The following is a 16,409-nucleotide window of genomic DNA, read 5'->3' on the forward strand; positions in this document are numbered from 1 at the left end:
TTTTCGATTATTATACCAACAAATACCCAAAGACCAGGATATTAAAAGTTTATAGGCGATTGGATTACTCGGAAAACTAAACAGAATTATTGTGAAATACCGGTACTATGATCTAGTATAGATATTGTTTTCTAAATGTTTGCACTATTATTACCTAGGCGAATATGTATTGATCTATAATATATTATGACTAATGCATATCATTAATAAAATAAACCGTTTTATTTGATTGCATCTAAAATTTACCTATACCTTTGATTCAACAAAAACAAACTAAATTCTCGATATCAAAACCATGTTAATTATTGTTTTTATGGAGGCTGTCGGGAGCCGGTGTGTAGGTACCTATACCTACAAAAGTTCATAAAATTTAGATCAGGTTAGGTACCTACAATGTAATTGTAAATATATAGTATTATAATTTATAGAAAATTAACTGTTTGGGAGGTAGGTAGTTATATTACACATGCCCACACGTATGTTGTATCATATTATAATGTACATATTTTGTACAATAAAACGCAAAATTATAATTATTTATGGAATTACTTTACTCCGTTTTATTAGTAAAATGTAAAACAATTACCAATTCTGATTGAAATTTTATTACGTATAATATCCCTGTATAAATATAATATATTAGGTAACTTTACGAGTAGGAAATATCTCCCCAATTTCAAACGATATGCATTATAGGTATACATTTGAATGTTTGATATAAATTAATAACACTATAATAAGCGCTTAACTTTGATCAAATATTTTGCGTTGGAAATCGAAACGGCTGTGCCTACCCACTTGAACAACAAATATAAACAAATGAAATACACCTACTTTATAACACCTATTATAGGTACCTACCGTCCTACCTATATATTATAATTTTATAGAAAATGTTATATTAAATTAGTCCAACACTGAAAAACGAAAATGAAGCAGCCGAAAACAGAACGAAGTTGTCAACGTCATCGACTGGGTTTTCCCGTTTCCGTTTTCGAATTGTAGCCTTTGCGTTTTTTAAATTCCTACCGGTGTCAGGGATTTATTGTAATTGTGACCGTAGCGCGTAGGCCTTTTGCGCCTCGATACGCCCGCGCCCGCCCACGATAGAGTGCCTCTATAGTTCGTGTCAAGCATATTGTTATCAAATCTAACGTGCGTTATTATAATACTATATTATAGTCATATAATAGTTTAGGTGTAATGCAAAATTCGCGACGAACCCGACAATCGTTGTAATTACATGTGTCGTAGGTATATAATAATACCTATAAATCATAATATATACGGGAGCGGGATCCAGTCCTAGATAACTTGGTGATGTATATACCTGTAATTATATTGTACACACAATAGCAATCCAGAAATAATCTCGGGCCTTAAACTCGTTGTTGCACTTACGAACAACACTACGAAAGAGGTTTAAGATAATAAAAATAATAACGATGGATATTTACGCAACTGTGGTCGTGTGTCTGAAACGTGGATTGTTTTGATTATTAATTAATGCATATTTTGTATTTTTTGCTAGATCTAGAATTTGCATATTCATATCACAAAATGTATTCGTATTTAGAATTAAGTCTTACACATCGATATCGGTACAAATATGCAATATACTAGACAACAAAATTAATAGGTACCTACATTTTCGTTCATGATTTATATCAACTTACTTACTCATGTGGATATAGATACTTAAAAAAAAAAAAATCATAAAACAAGATTAACGATTAGTTATAAACATGCTTTACTAAAATGTTTCATATCTTCAACGTTAGGAAAAACAATGATTCCTTAATGGGTAGTGACAACATTGAAAATTACCCTTTCAAAATACCAATTATAGTTCGATCTTAAATCAATGGATGGGCTACTTAAAGTGGTTAATCGTCTTCTGGTCACAGAAAAATATTTTTTTTAAACATTATTGTAAGATAATAACATTCCTCGATTTGCCCATTATCGCAAATACATGAAAACAATAAAATTATGATGATAAAATAATTTTTTTTATGTACATTTTTTTCAACTATTTCTCAGTTTAATCAGTAATTTTGAACATTATTTACGCTTGAAATCGGTGACTTATACACCTTTTGTTTATAATTATATTGGTACAAGCATTAGACATTAGTGCACTACACGAATTTATAAATACCATTATTAAATAGTCTGTTGTATTTATATGTGTATTGTGTACATTTACGTAGTATAATACAAATAGAGGAAATTTAATATTGTTTTATGACTATTGGTTTTTTTTTTTTTTTTTTGGCAACAAGTGAGAGAGTATTATTCTAGATCTCTTTATAGATCTGCCTCTGAATGTATAATATATTATTTTAAATTGTGCTACGTAGACTGTAGAGTATAGAGTATTAATATAATCATCATCGTTATCATCATATAATAGTGTCTATTATTACTGTTCATTACACATACTAATACATATATTTATATATATGTATATAAATATATTTACGATTAATAAAATATAAACAAATGACATAGGTAGGTCGTAGGTACCTACCAAGTGGTTCAAAGTGCTATTGTATTTATTAATTAATAATTAATCGAGTTATAACTATGGGACATATTTGTCTACATAATGTTATAATTTATAGTAAGTACACACAGTGTTCAATCTAGACAATGTTTCTGAGGAGGGCTCACTTTTTTGTCATCGGGCATACATTTTAGTATTATTAATTATATTATTATTGATTATTGATTAGTTATAACAAATTACAATTAGGACATTTTAAATTTAGAAATAATTACAAAACAAATGTTATTGAACGCGATTAGATAAGTTCTAGGTAGGTAATCGTAACGAGTATTATACATTTAATAAATACATTTCGATGACAGTTGTATTTGAGAGGGAGAGGGAATGAAATTTCGGGAAAATGTCTGGAGTTTACCTGGATTAAACACTGAGTACACAAATACTCAATATACTTATAGGTATAGCTAGTTCATTTAACTAATATTAATGTGAATAATGGAAACAAATAGTCAAATAGATATTTACAGATACATTAATAATATAGTATATTATTTTGCCAACATAAATCTAGTATCTAGCACTATCTTGTTGTTTAGTTATCTTTAAGAATGCACATAATAATTGATTATTTTTAACTATTTCATCTGTATTTCGTATGTGAATATATTTTATAAGTCATAACAACCTATTCCAACATTTAAAACTTCAACAAATACTATGTACTTATTTATATATCAAACTCGGGTACTTTCTATTTATATTATAATTTTCATAATTCTGTAACTAAATCATGTATACCTTTTTTAATTTTAAAATCAATTTTCCAACTAATTTTCGATTAATATTTGATAAAAATGAATTTAGTTAGAATTAAAGTATTATTTTACATAATACCTACGACCTACCTAATAAAATATTATAAACATATTTTATTGTTGTCATATTGCAGCATCGCCGCCAAGTATTACATCGACGTACCAACGATGATTCCTGTTAAAAGTTTTATACTTAAAAGACCCGAGAAATAAGAATTTTTTTATATTTGGTACCTACTGAATGTTTAACAAAGTTTACAGTCGTTTTTTTATCGAAATAGTTATGTTTACAATTAATTATTTAAAAATAACAACATTCTCATTATTTTCTGATAAGGGCGTGAAGCTGCAATTTTATTTTTATTAAGTTTGTATTTGCACTTATAAACTTTATAAGCTTTATAGTTTTTTTTTTTTTTTAATATTATTAAACATGATTGCGATTTCTATTTAAATCACCACTACAATAAAATATTTAATTAATGAATACATTATTTTCTACAATATCTTGATTTAATTAATATGTTAATTAAAGTGGAAAATTAACGTATTGACAGCAGAAGTAATTTCCTAGGATGTCATAATTTGTCCGGAGATAAGTTTTTCTTAGAGAGGGAGCTCAAAATGTTTTTCTCATTTATATGAGTGAGAAAGAGAAAAAAATCTGATTACCTACTATTGTAATTGGCAAAAAGATAAATCTACGTCTGTACAATAGTTCTTACATAATATATCAAAATATAAATTATTTTTATATTGAAGAAAATAAATTAGATTTTGAAAATACCATAACTTTTTTAATATCATTGATTATCTGCGATTTTTTAACATCAGTGACCATAAATGGCATCGACGCATCTTTATAAGTGTATAAGTGTTATGTGTTATGTGTTAGGTAGTTATATAGAATGAAACAATTAAAATTAAAATTAGAGTGAATATGTGACCTAACTTACCCTTCAGGAATATTGCAATGATATAATTTCCTATTGGCATTAGGTAGAAGTACCTACATACTCTAAAATATTTATAAAGACCTACCTTAGTTAAAAAATGGAAATGAATATTTTCAAACAATGAAAACAAATTACTTTTAAGTTTCAATACGAACGAGAAAATCCTAAAATGTTCTGCTCACCTATTCTTTTTAAAAACTCAACTTTGATAAAATGTCTGTAATTTGGAATATACCTACTAATTTATTATATTAGATAATAGAGATTTTATTATTATTTTTTTTTTTATTGCTTATTAATTTTGAAGTCTTACCTATAGGTTGACATATTAATAAGGGTGTATGACATAATTTTCAAAAATATTATTGACTATTGGCTTTAAATTGGATGCATTAAAGAAATTCAGTTCGTAAATGTGGTAAACAAAAACTTAAGATTTTTATAAAAAAATTTAATACTATTAGTTATATATTATATACCTAGACTATAATTAACATTATTTGTATACATATAAATTATCGAGCAAGGGTAAATTAGCATGACATTAAAGCAGCCTGGTGACGATAAAAGGGTTAAACATGTATATGGAAAGTATGTTTATAGATTGTAAGAGCTTTCAACGTGTATTACAATTTATTGTAGCTACTCAGCGCTAAGTATGAGGTGGCCAGTGTTACTACTATTATAGCCAAATCACTATACTTATTCGTTAAACTAAAAAAATAAGTGAAGGTGGAAGTCATACTGAAAATACACATTTTACATTTAAATTGTTCGTGCCAATGCGTTTAAGTATACTTTTATAATACTGCAATTTTGTTCTTACATATACTTTAACCATTGGTTTAATAAGCTCTACGGTTTTTACTTTTTAGATTTATAAAAATGTATTAAATGTATATATATTTTTTTCTTGTTAAATAGGATGGCTATCAACAGACTACTACAGTCGCCAATAATAACAATTGTAGTAATGGAGGAGATTGTATGACACCGGCAATAAGACATACTGTACAACAGTTAGCAACCAATAGTGATGATAAAATCACATTATCGTTGTCAGCACTTTCTGAAAAAAATAATGACAGTGAAACCTACAACATTACAAGTAAATAATGTTTAATGATAAACTTTACTGTGGCAATTATTATTAGGGTTCAGAACTTTTGAAAAAGCAACCGTGACCTCACAAAAATAAAAATGAATAATGACCTTCAAGTACCTATATAATAATATTATAATCTACTAAATAATGACTTAAAAAATATATAATATTATTATGTCAAATGATTAGATATTCTAAAATTCAATGAACACTCATATTTTGTTGTTATTTTATACTGAAAAACACTTTATAGTTTAAAATAATAAACTTTAACAGAACAGTAATAAATCGATTAAACTAAAGCAATACAAGGCATATATAGTTATTATTATTTTGCAAATGTACTATTCTACGAAACGTTTTCAATCGGCATGATACTTCGTCATGATTTTTAGATGTGGTATGAAAAACATTACATTTTTTATTATATTTATTATCAGGTATCAGGCTTATCTGTACCCTATCGATAGAAAATATATATTACGAATATAATATATTGTCTACTTTAATCGTATTATTAACAAAAGGAAACAACCGTTTGTGTTTTTTTTTATAAAATCGAAAAAAACGATTAATATATTTTAGCATTTTAGAAATGCTTTTTATTTGTATTATATATATTACATTAGTAACTAGTAAGACTAAGACTACTAGCATTTAATGTTTTGTTTAACACGCCTCAATAAGATAAAAACATAACATAACTACTAAGGTAGTACATTTCGTAAATAAAAAAATTGGTAATAGGTACAGAAAAATGAAACATTTTTTTTAAATTCATAATCTGTTTAGTGTATCCGGTAGATAAGGTATTTTAGTAAATCGCTAGTTATTTATCTTAGCATCAATTTGCTTAAATAGGTACCTATTTAAATATATCCACGTTACATATTGCTTACAATTTTAATTATTATACTATTCAATTTTACTAATTGTTTAATTATTACAATAGATGAACCGATATTGTCATCAAGTTCAGTTAAAAACCTAAATAAAAATACAACGATTAATGAGAAAACTCCGTCTATGGTAAACACTGATTTTGATGAACCTTTGGCAACAGCCAATGATATTAACAGTGACACTAGTAATGATGATTGTTTGTCTCAATCGCCTTTGAACTTAACCCGTTCGCAAGGTTTGTTGAGTTCTATTTTTATACTGAAAACCGTTTCATTAATATTTATGTATGTATATTATATATTTTAGGGTCATCAGAAGAAGGTGGCAACAAGAGTGAAGACGACGAAGGAGACTATGATGACGATAGCGAAGAAAAAAACGGTATTGGTAATTCCATTAATGAAGATGAAAATATGGTCAATGGTCATAACATACCAACAACAGAAGTTCCATTTCCTTGGAATATTACCTCGGCTAATAATAAACAAAAGCAGCAACATCAGGATGATAAAATCACAGCACCACCTCAACTTTTGTTAACATCTGGTCAACTTACTACGGGATGCTTACAAGCAGCTCAATTGCTAATACCAACAGCTCGAGGTAATAAGAACCAATAAAAATTTAAAATTGTTAGTGTTATTGTTGTAAATATTTGATCAAGTATATAATATAATAGTATATATTGTATAATTTAACTCGCATGTTTTATTACATTAAAGGTATTATGACACAAACAATTTTGGCTATTCCCATTAATGATATGGTATCTTCTGCAATCACAACTCCTACTTCAAATCAGCAACAACTACAGCAACAGTTATTATATCACTCAACAAATAGTGTTCGACAAAAAAATATTAACCGACAACAGCTCAATCAAACTTGTCAACCGTCATTATCCTTACCACTCAATCGTTATTTTCAACAACACCAAACTACAGCTGATGATACGACTACTGCCAGTGGTACCCCCGACAATGTTAATAATGATAATAATAATTGTAAGTACCTATTATTTTTATTTAACTAATGACATTAAATTTTATATTTCTAGAATTATTTATTTATTAAATAATTTTTTTCCAGACGATGGTAGTATGATTAATAATGACACAGTTACAGCAGATCACTATAATAATATTCAACGACGAAAATGGCAATCTCCTGACCTTAATAGCAAAAAACACAACTTTTTAACAGTAAGCCCCAAATATCATGGTTCATTACTTATTTTTCTCGGTAAAATGCCCAATTATACACACGCACAGTACCTACCTATACATAATTATTAAAAACAACTTAAACCATATCCATATAAAAGATTAACATACGCGTCACTTTTCCACTTAAAAGCTTTAATAACTATATAGGTAATAATGTTTTGCAATAAAATTTCATTTTTCAACATTTGTCAACAGCCTCAACAAAAGCTATTACCTCGCACCAAGAATGAGGAAAGCAGTGATTCGATGAATGTTCAACGTTCAAAAGAATCATCTATGGTTCAAATACCAACGGGCACAAATGGAGATTGTCGCATTTATTCAACCAATAATGCTGCTTCAATTGTTACTGCTGTGACACCAATGTCACCTCCTACACTCAGGCGTAATGACGGTAGTAATGGAGGAGGTGTAGAAGTAATTCAACGTCAAACTGTATGGCCAACAGCAATTACAACAACCGATCAACATAATGGTGGCGATGAAACGGAAAATGAAGGTAAACATAGAAATGTATTTAAATAGTTGTGTAACAATAAACTAAAATATATCTGAATAAAAAGGAATTTAAAAAAGAAATTAACCAATGAAATATTGAAATAGCGTAGAATAGCTAATGAATTACAGATGAGAAAAACACACTTTACAGCTGCATATGATTAACTTACTGCAAATTCCTAGTTTTTCATATGTTTTAACTTTAGAGGACGCCATTTGTTGTCTTCGTCTGAGTGCATAACATATTAAATTTAAGCTCAGCAGATCACGTTTATTTCAGTTATAGTTTAAAAATTAGAGTGAATCGACCTATTATGAAACTTGATGGTAAGAACATTATCTGTGTTTGTATGTGAGTTTTTTACGATGGTTTAGTTTTTAAGTGAGTTATGAGCATTTTTAATTTAGGCTATATTATATACGCATAACTTACTAAAAAATGTAACTATCGTAAAAACCCACATACAAACACAGATAATGTACACACCATCAAGTTCCATAATAGGTCGATTCGATCTAGTTTTTAAACTAACGGAGCTAAACGCATTCTTCTGTGCGTAAATTTGTTATATATTACTGACTTGTAAGACGAAGACAACAAATGGTCATGTAGCGTCCTCTTAACAAGTTTCGTGTTAAAAATTTTTGATATGCTAACTATAATTGTAACAAGTTAATTTTTATAAACAACTTTGTTATAATACATAAATTAATAAATTTAGAAAAATGTAATAGTTAAATTTTTAAAAACTTTGCATTTATCAGTTTTTTATGCACTTTGGTGAATATATTTTAAACCTTAGTCATAATGATGTGTCCAGGAATTATGGGGGAGGGCTAACCCCTAGCCACCCACTGTGGCATTTGGCACGCCATTGCCTAGTCATGATTGGTAATTGATAAACTTTAAAATATAATAAATAACACCAAATAATATTCATAAAATGTATTTTCTTATACATAATTACGATGAAATTCGTATACGATTATTTGACTATTTTAGTATTTAAAAGAAATTATAAACCGAATTAGGTTATACATTTAATTTACTTAGACAAATTAATTTATCTGGACGAATCAGAAACAGTAAATTTTACTCAAAAAGTAGATTTTTCTTTTAAATTAACTTAACGTTAACCAAATATACAGCACTTTGAAAAATAAATAAAGGACCTGCTCTATTATACTGGACATTATAGTGATTTTCGATACTTTACTTAAGTTTATATATTATTATGACTTATGAGTCTAAAATGACAAATAACTAGGTAGTATAACAACCTACCTCCATATATAATAAAACCTAAAGAAAATGTGTATGTTCAAAAATATATATTTCTATTATTATTTACGGCACACAAATCTAAACAATACATTATCTACCTTAAAAAGTGTACTAGCCAAAAGTTAGCTATTATTATAAAACAATATTTTTATAAAATCAATAATTGTATAGGTGACTAAGCAGTGGCGCCGATAGTAATTAAAACTAGTCTAAAACCCGCCTAAATATACCCAGTCATCAGCTTTTCAACACATATATACCACTATATGTTCAAATTTATTCATACGCCACATCATAATTATGAGCAATTATGTCCCCAAAACTTGAAAATGGACATCGGCGCCACTTCATGTCTGTAACCAAGGCAACGAAAGTTAAGACGGACGAACACAACGCAGTCATAATATATTATAATGTTTATTGGGGAAATATGGAGCTTAGAAACTGAAAATTACATAAGATTAAAATTAAAACTATATATTAGGTATATAATATAGGTAGTTAATACTTAATATAAAATAAATATAATTTTCCGACTTCCTATATTATATTTTATAATTTTATTAAATCCTTAAAAATTAATTTGCAACAATGCGTGAATTATAATATTATAGCATATAGCCTTCCTTATATTATTATGTAAATAAACTAATACACAAAAATAACACGTACAATTTAATTAAACGTCCTATGATTAATCAACCTAGCGCTTCCTTTATCAATTTTAAATACCTACTCAATTAGTACCAAATACTACTGTCTACTAGCATATTAGACAGTCTCTATACATTCAGCATGGTTCATTTAATAAATAAAATAATTTTCAAGAATAATATGTTTTCATACCAATATCATTGTCCTACCAACTTCTACATTTAATAGGATTTAATAGGATATAATATTTGTATTGTTTAATTTTAATACCTATAACATTTCACTAAGCCTGTAATAACGATTAACGAACATGGATATATGAATAATACGATGCGAAATTTCAAACTAATTATATGATGTTACTATACCTATATGTATAGACAGTGTAACGATTTCCCAGTTAGGTATACTGACTCGTCGTATTTATATCGGGCTCGGCAAATTCGCTTAGGTAAACAGAATACGGGAATGTAGAGTACCTGTTATACATACACCGAGTCAGTCGAGTTTAGACTCCAGGTATGAGTAGAAATAATAAGTAACGGAAAACTCTTCGATTTAAAATTATATTTTAATAATTTATTTAGATTGTATTGATCATAATAATATTTTGCATTGATGTATAATATCAAGTTACTCGTTCAGCTCGTACTCTGCTACTCTGCTGTGATCTTCAAACAATGACCTCAAGAACATGGTTACTCAGGTGATAGTGTAAGTACCTAGTGTATTATTTCAAAACTATTTCAGACTTTGAATAATTCTGGGTTTCTTTATATCTTGTTCGATTGCGTTCGTCTTAAACACAGGTCATATTTTCTGAATAGGTACCAGTAAAATAATATAGATTAAGATAACTTTATTTCATATTTGTATCAGTCCAACAACGCCCGGTTAGTGTAATAAGAATTGGCCAACTACTCCTTAACTGGATAGGATTCAGTATTAATATCGACAGCTTGTAATGGATAATCAAACGAAGTACCAACATAATTAAATACGATAAGTCGACAAAAACAAACACTCGTAAACCAAAATCAGTTATTGTACTGTGCTAGTAAGTTAGAACTTAGAACCATTAAGGCATTAACTATGAACAATTTTAGAGGCATGGATTGCCCGGCGCTCCTAACAGATCGTTAGGTTAGCTTATGTATCTAGTTAAGGACTAGTTGGTTGGTTGATTCCTACTACACTATTCAGTCATGATAACTAAGTTGTTAGACTTATATAAATAAAGTTTTAAAAGATATTTTACAGGTGTTGGAAACTTATGTGTTAAAAACTTACATAATCAAACACGATATAGAAACATATTATATTTATTCAAAGTCTGAAATAGTAATAAAATAATAAAGTACCTACCTACATTATTTCCTAAGTAACCCTGTTCTTATGAGTGGTGTTAAGATCACAGGTTACTTAAATAAAGTAACGATTTTGTATTTTATATTTTAAATTTAATGATAGTAATTATTCATTGATTAAATTTATATACATATATGCTTGATTAATTAATGGTAGTATTACTGATACTATTTCTTAATAGTGAGTAATTATAAATGTATGTGTACGCCAATGCGGCCAATATTATACATAATTCACATCCAGTGATTTCTTTAACTTTAACATCAAAGAAACATCACAGAAACTGTAATTAATATTAAAATTAAATGGATTTTAAAATTTGTGTTTAGAGTAAAAATGGCATAATATATTAAATGTATATATATATTATATAAAGCGGGTTAGTGGATGTCACTCTGTTGTACAGTAGATTACAAGTGGTCAGTGGGCCACAGTAATGGATGGCATTAAATTTGAATTCAATGATATAATATCATTGTATCCAAAAAACGATTCTGAGTGGAGACGGTTTGTCAGCCTAGGATATTTTATATTACATGTATATTGTTATTATTAATACGGTAGCCGGTAGTTTAAATTAATATTATTTACATAGTATCATAATTTTTCAATATTTGTATACAATAATAAACTTTTGAAGTTTCAAGTACCCACGAATAATATTTTTAAATTACAACAGAATCCCTAAAATCGTTAATCTTGGTTATTTAATATTTAATTTCGTCCAAATTTAAACCTAAAATAACTATAAAAAAAAACTGGGTATACATTTTTTAGATTTTTTGGTTACAGAATTAACTACTTACTTGAAACCTTGTTTTGAATTTTTAATCCTTAGCTATAAATGTTAACCATTTTATAAATTTTTAACTATCTACTGAATAATTTGCAAATTTTCAATTTATAAATTTCGTCAACATTTGAACTTAAAAAAACTTTTTAAGAAAATGTGTCTGTATTTTTAATAATTTTCAACTGCTGTAGTAATAATATATCAGGAACCTTGTATTACATTTTTAAACTTATTTACTAAACGAATTAAATTTGATTGATTTTTATAGAAAAAAAAAACTAAAAAAATTTAAAATTGATAAACTGGTAAAAATATTTTGAAATTTTTATCAAATATAGGAAATGACAAAATAAACATTTGACGTAAATTTATAAGTATCTTTGATTATAAGTTATTGAATAACAACAATATAAGAAAATCGTTGGATGAAAATTTGTTAGTTTACGTGTGAATATCTAATGTCTAACTTCAAAGGCTCATCAAATTTTATTTAACTTTCCGGTAAAATTATTTTGTATGTTGAACATAAAAAATGTATGAGGAACGTTGTATAACTAATAAAACTCTAAATTGTCTTATGCCTCTATAAATAGCTCAAAAAGAGTTGCAATATTTCGAAAATGTTATGGTAAATAGAAATTGATAATATAAACATTCAGTGAAAATTGCATGTATTTAAGAGTTACCTACACCATAAATCAAAATTGATTTTTCTGAAAACATTTTTTGTTTTTCCGGGTGCTTTTGAAAGCTACTAGAAATTTTAAATTTTGACCTCCCCAATGCACCAACTAGATTCACTTTCCCACCGGAAAATATATTGAAGTTTAAAATCAAAGCACTATTCCGATAACGTATTGTGTACACAGACACAAAAAAAAACACACACACATATTTTAAAATCAATACATTCATCGCTCTGCTCAGAATCTACAACACATAATACTGAAGAACAACAATAAGCTAACAAACTAACTGAAATCCTTCTTTTACCAACTTTGCAACCTAACCTACGTTTTTCATAATTTTTTGAAAAACCTAAATATACCTATTACCATTTTAATAAATACTCATTAAATAAGTAGGTAATTATAAAATTCTAAAAATTGTCCACCCGAAGACTATAATAATAGTATCGATTCGTACCAAGTACCTCCATACAATGTTTAGAACCACTATGCCTATACATGTAGGGAAACAAATGTATATATATTTGATTTCTTACCCTTCCATTTTGTTCACTACTATAAGAAGGTAATTTTAGCTAAATTTTGTCATGATTACTCAACCTCTTCACGTGCCACAAAGGGGTTAAAATATGCAAAATATATTGGATGTTTGATAGTTTTTTGTGTTTAATTAAAAAAAAAATATTGCACTTATCAAATATGTATTTCAAATTATAAATAAAGTATTATGGATATTATATTATGAATTTTTTGTTAACAAAAAATACATTTATAAAGTTTCTCAAAAATCTATTATTTCCCAGGAAAATTATAAAATACTTAATATTTAATTTGAGTACATAGTAGTGCACCGGACAACAATGCCAGTATATCACTGCATTGTAAGTAACTAATTAAAGTATTTTCTATAGCAAAACGAAAACACTTACGATTCATATAACTATTATGCATTATTATTATTTAAATACTTATTTTCATAATCGGCATGGCCATATTTTCAGAAGATAAACAACAGCCACATCAACCTTCCCATGTTATATCTCCTGTGCCTCCAACGTCTTCCGCCAACATAAATGCTTTAAAGTCATTAGCACCGCCATCTTCACAACTCAACTGCCACATAAAACAATCCAAGGATGAGGACTCGACCTCAGCAGCTGCTGCAGCAGCGGCTGCATATAATCAGCAAAACGCTATTTGCACGTAAGGAAAGACTACTATTATGTGAACTTACCCACACTGATATTATTTTATAAATAAAGAAAGTTAAACGTTTTTTATCCATAACTTTTTAGAGCACTCGCCACGCACATGCTATGTGCTTCACAACTCGCCGCTGCACAACAACCAATGTAAGAATTGTTAATTTTATATCTGTTAATAAAATAAAATAAATTTATCTTTTATGTTAAATAATAGGTATAATTATAACAACTATCAGTCTGATTTAGTGATATCTAATTATAAAAGTTTTATTACCTAGTTATTTTAATCATATATTTGCATTTAATTATTTAACTTTTAATATTCGAGTAGGTAGGATGTTTTTTTAGTCATATAAATAACGTGAATTCATCATTAATACATATTAAATAATATGTATGTGTATGTGTGTTGTTTAGATTTGAGAATCTGGAAAGTGGCAACCCCGCTAAAAAACCAAATAATGTATACAATAACAATAATAATAACATCAAAACAAATAACATGATGGGCGTAGTGAACCCAGCCGTATTGGAGAAATGGATGATGGAGGAGAGGTAAGCGATAAATTATCTTTCAGTAGGTAATTGTACTATATTTAGTAATATAAATAGAATTAAAAAATGTCTTTGGAAATTGGAAAAACCAATCAAGAAAAATTCAAATGTATGCAAAAATCAACCATGGCGAGAAAATAAGACTCAGAACAGGGTACAAAAATACCAAATGATTACAAAGACATATTGATACCTACACTGTTAAATTTACCAGGTTTGAGATTAACAATGGTATTGAGGTCCACACCTCCATTGTGTAACAACTAATAGATAAACCATCGAACGGAAGAGTAGAAATAAAAATAGAAACGCTTAAAAACGGAAAGTCTATGTCCAAAATAGTCTGAAAAATGAAAATAAAAAGCTAATTAATAACACAATAGCTAGACGAAATCCCAGAAACATGGCGTACATTCTACGCCTGGTCTACGAAATAGGAGATAATGTGATGGATTGTAAGAATCATAGAATAATATCTCTATTAAATACATCGTATAAAGTTAACACTAAATATTCTTCTACTGAACACAATAAAACCTTTTATCAATGAACGGATGAACCTGTTAATAAATCAATTTAACCTGAGATTGGTCGATGGAAGATTTTGAGAAAATCATACTTATTATGGTAAGTACCTACAAAGAATGATGAAAAAAAGATTTAGAATTTTGGAATATTAAACAATTCAAATAACTGTATAGAAAACCTGGCATAGTAGGTATTATGATGAACAGCAGTTTAAGATAGCCCGGGCACGTACCTATATTGACATCGGAAGTAATACTTAGGGGAAATAATAGGATGGAAACTAGATTCAAAACGACCAAGAAGCAGACCTAAACAACGATAGATGGACGGAGTAAAGCAAGACCTTAGGGGTATATTAATATTTAGAATAGAAAATGCTTCTAAAGCAGCTAAACAATTAGATTTGGATGGATAATTTGGATTTTTACGGCGGTGGACTTAAAGGTCCCTTATATGTCAGAAGAAGAAAATATATTTAGCAATACAATTATTTTGTTGATAATAATTTTGAAACAAATAAAAATTACAATTTTAAAATAATTTATTTGCTTGTGTTAGAATAATTGGTAATATTTTTTAGGTATTATTACAATAATAACAATAACAACAACAAAAACATTACTGGTGGTCACTCACATCACCAGAGGTATAACGCAGCCGCCGCAGCGGCTGCTGCAGCAGCAGCTGTCGAATTGTTGAGTGGTGGAGTTTCTGCATCGTCAAGTGGTGGCGGTGGTGACAGCTTAGCGTCGTGCAAAAAACGAAAAAGACGCACTTCGTTTACACCACACGCCCTAGAATTGTTAAACGGTCATTTTGAACGCAATACACACCCATCAGGTATAAAAAAAAAAAATAATAATATTAATAGGTACTATTTTGTGGCTTGCTTATTAATAAGATAAGTTAACCTACTTGTTAATATCATTATAAATTGAAATATAAATATCCATTGTTAACAATAGGTTGGTAGGAATCTACTTGTAATTCATATTTAGAGCCAATTAAAAAAATTAAAATACTAAATACCCATAATTTTGACACTGATTTAATGGTATACATGTACTTAAAAAAAAATAGTAGGTATTATTATAATATAAAGACCATCACACGAACATGTTTAATTATATCTCATTATGTATTAATGCTTAAACACTGCAGTCATTACCTTCCCAAGAAAAAAAATACACTTTTTAATTATTTCGAGTGTGTCTTTTATAGTGGACTAGTGTACCTATTATGAAATAGGTACCTCTTACCTACCAGAATAGCGAATAGGTACTAAGGTAGGTACCTATAATGCACTTACACTCAAAT

The 16,409-nt window shown here is 28.1% G+C and overlaps 1 protein-coding gene across 1 annotated transcript in view; it reads left to right on the plus strand.

The window, feature by feature from the left end:
* LOC100569279 (putative uncharacterized protein DDB_G0282499) overlaps positions 1 to 16,409 on the plus strand; it is a 32,749-nt gene that overhangs the window by 14,267 nt on the left and 2,073 nt on the right. The window contains exons 3-12 of the mRNA XM_008187489.3: positions 5,208 to 5,391; positions 6,341 to 6,526; positions 6,598 to 6,894; positions 7,014 to 7,295; positions 7,381 to 7,493; positions 7,713 to 8,016; positions 13,806 to 14,007; positions 14,100 to 14,156; positions 14,427 to 14,564; positions 15,673 to 15,932. Of these exons, the coding sequence (XP_008185711.1) occupies positions 5,208 to 5,391; positions 6,341 to 6,526; positions 6,598 to 6,894; positions 7,014 to 7,295; positions 7,381 to 7,493; positions 7,713 to 8,016; positions 13,806 to 14,007; positions 14,100 to 14,156; positions 14,427 to 14,564; positions 15,673 to 15,932 (2,023 nt within the window). The remainder of the gene's footprint in view (positions 1 to 5,207; positions 5,392 to 6,340; positions 6,527 to 6,597; positions 6,895 to 7,013; positions 7,296 to 7,380; positions 7,494 to 7,712; positions 8,017 to 13,805; positions 14,008 to 14,099; positions 14,157 to 14,426; positions 14,565 to 15,672; positions 15,933 to 16,409) is intronic.

This window comes from Acyrthosiphon pisum, chromosome X, assembly GCF_005508785.2.
Source record: "Acyrthosiphon pisum isolate AL4f chromosome X, pea_aphid_22Mar2018_4r6ur, whole genome shotgun sequence".
NCBI classification, from domain to species: domain Eukaryota; kingdom Metazoa; phylum Arthropoda; class Insecta; order Hemiptera; family Aphididae; genus Acyrthosiphon; species Acyrthosiphon pisum.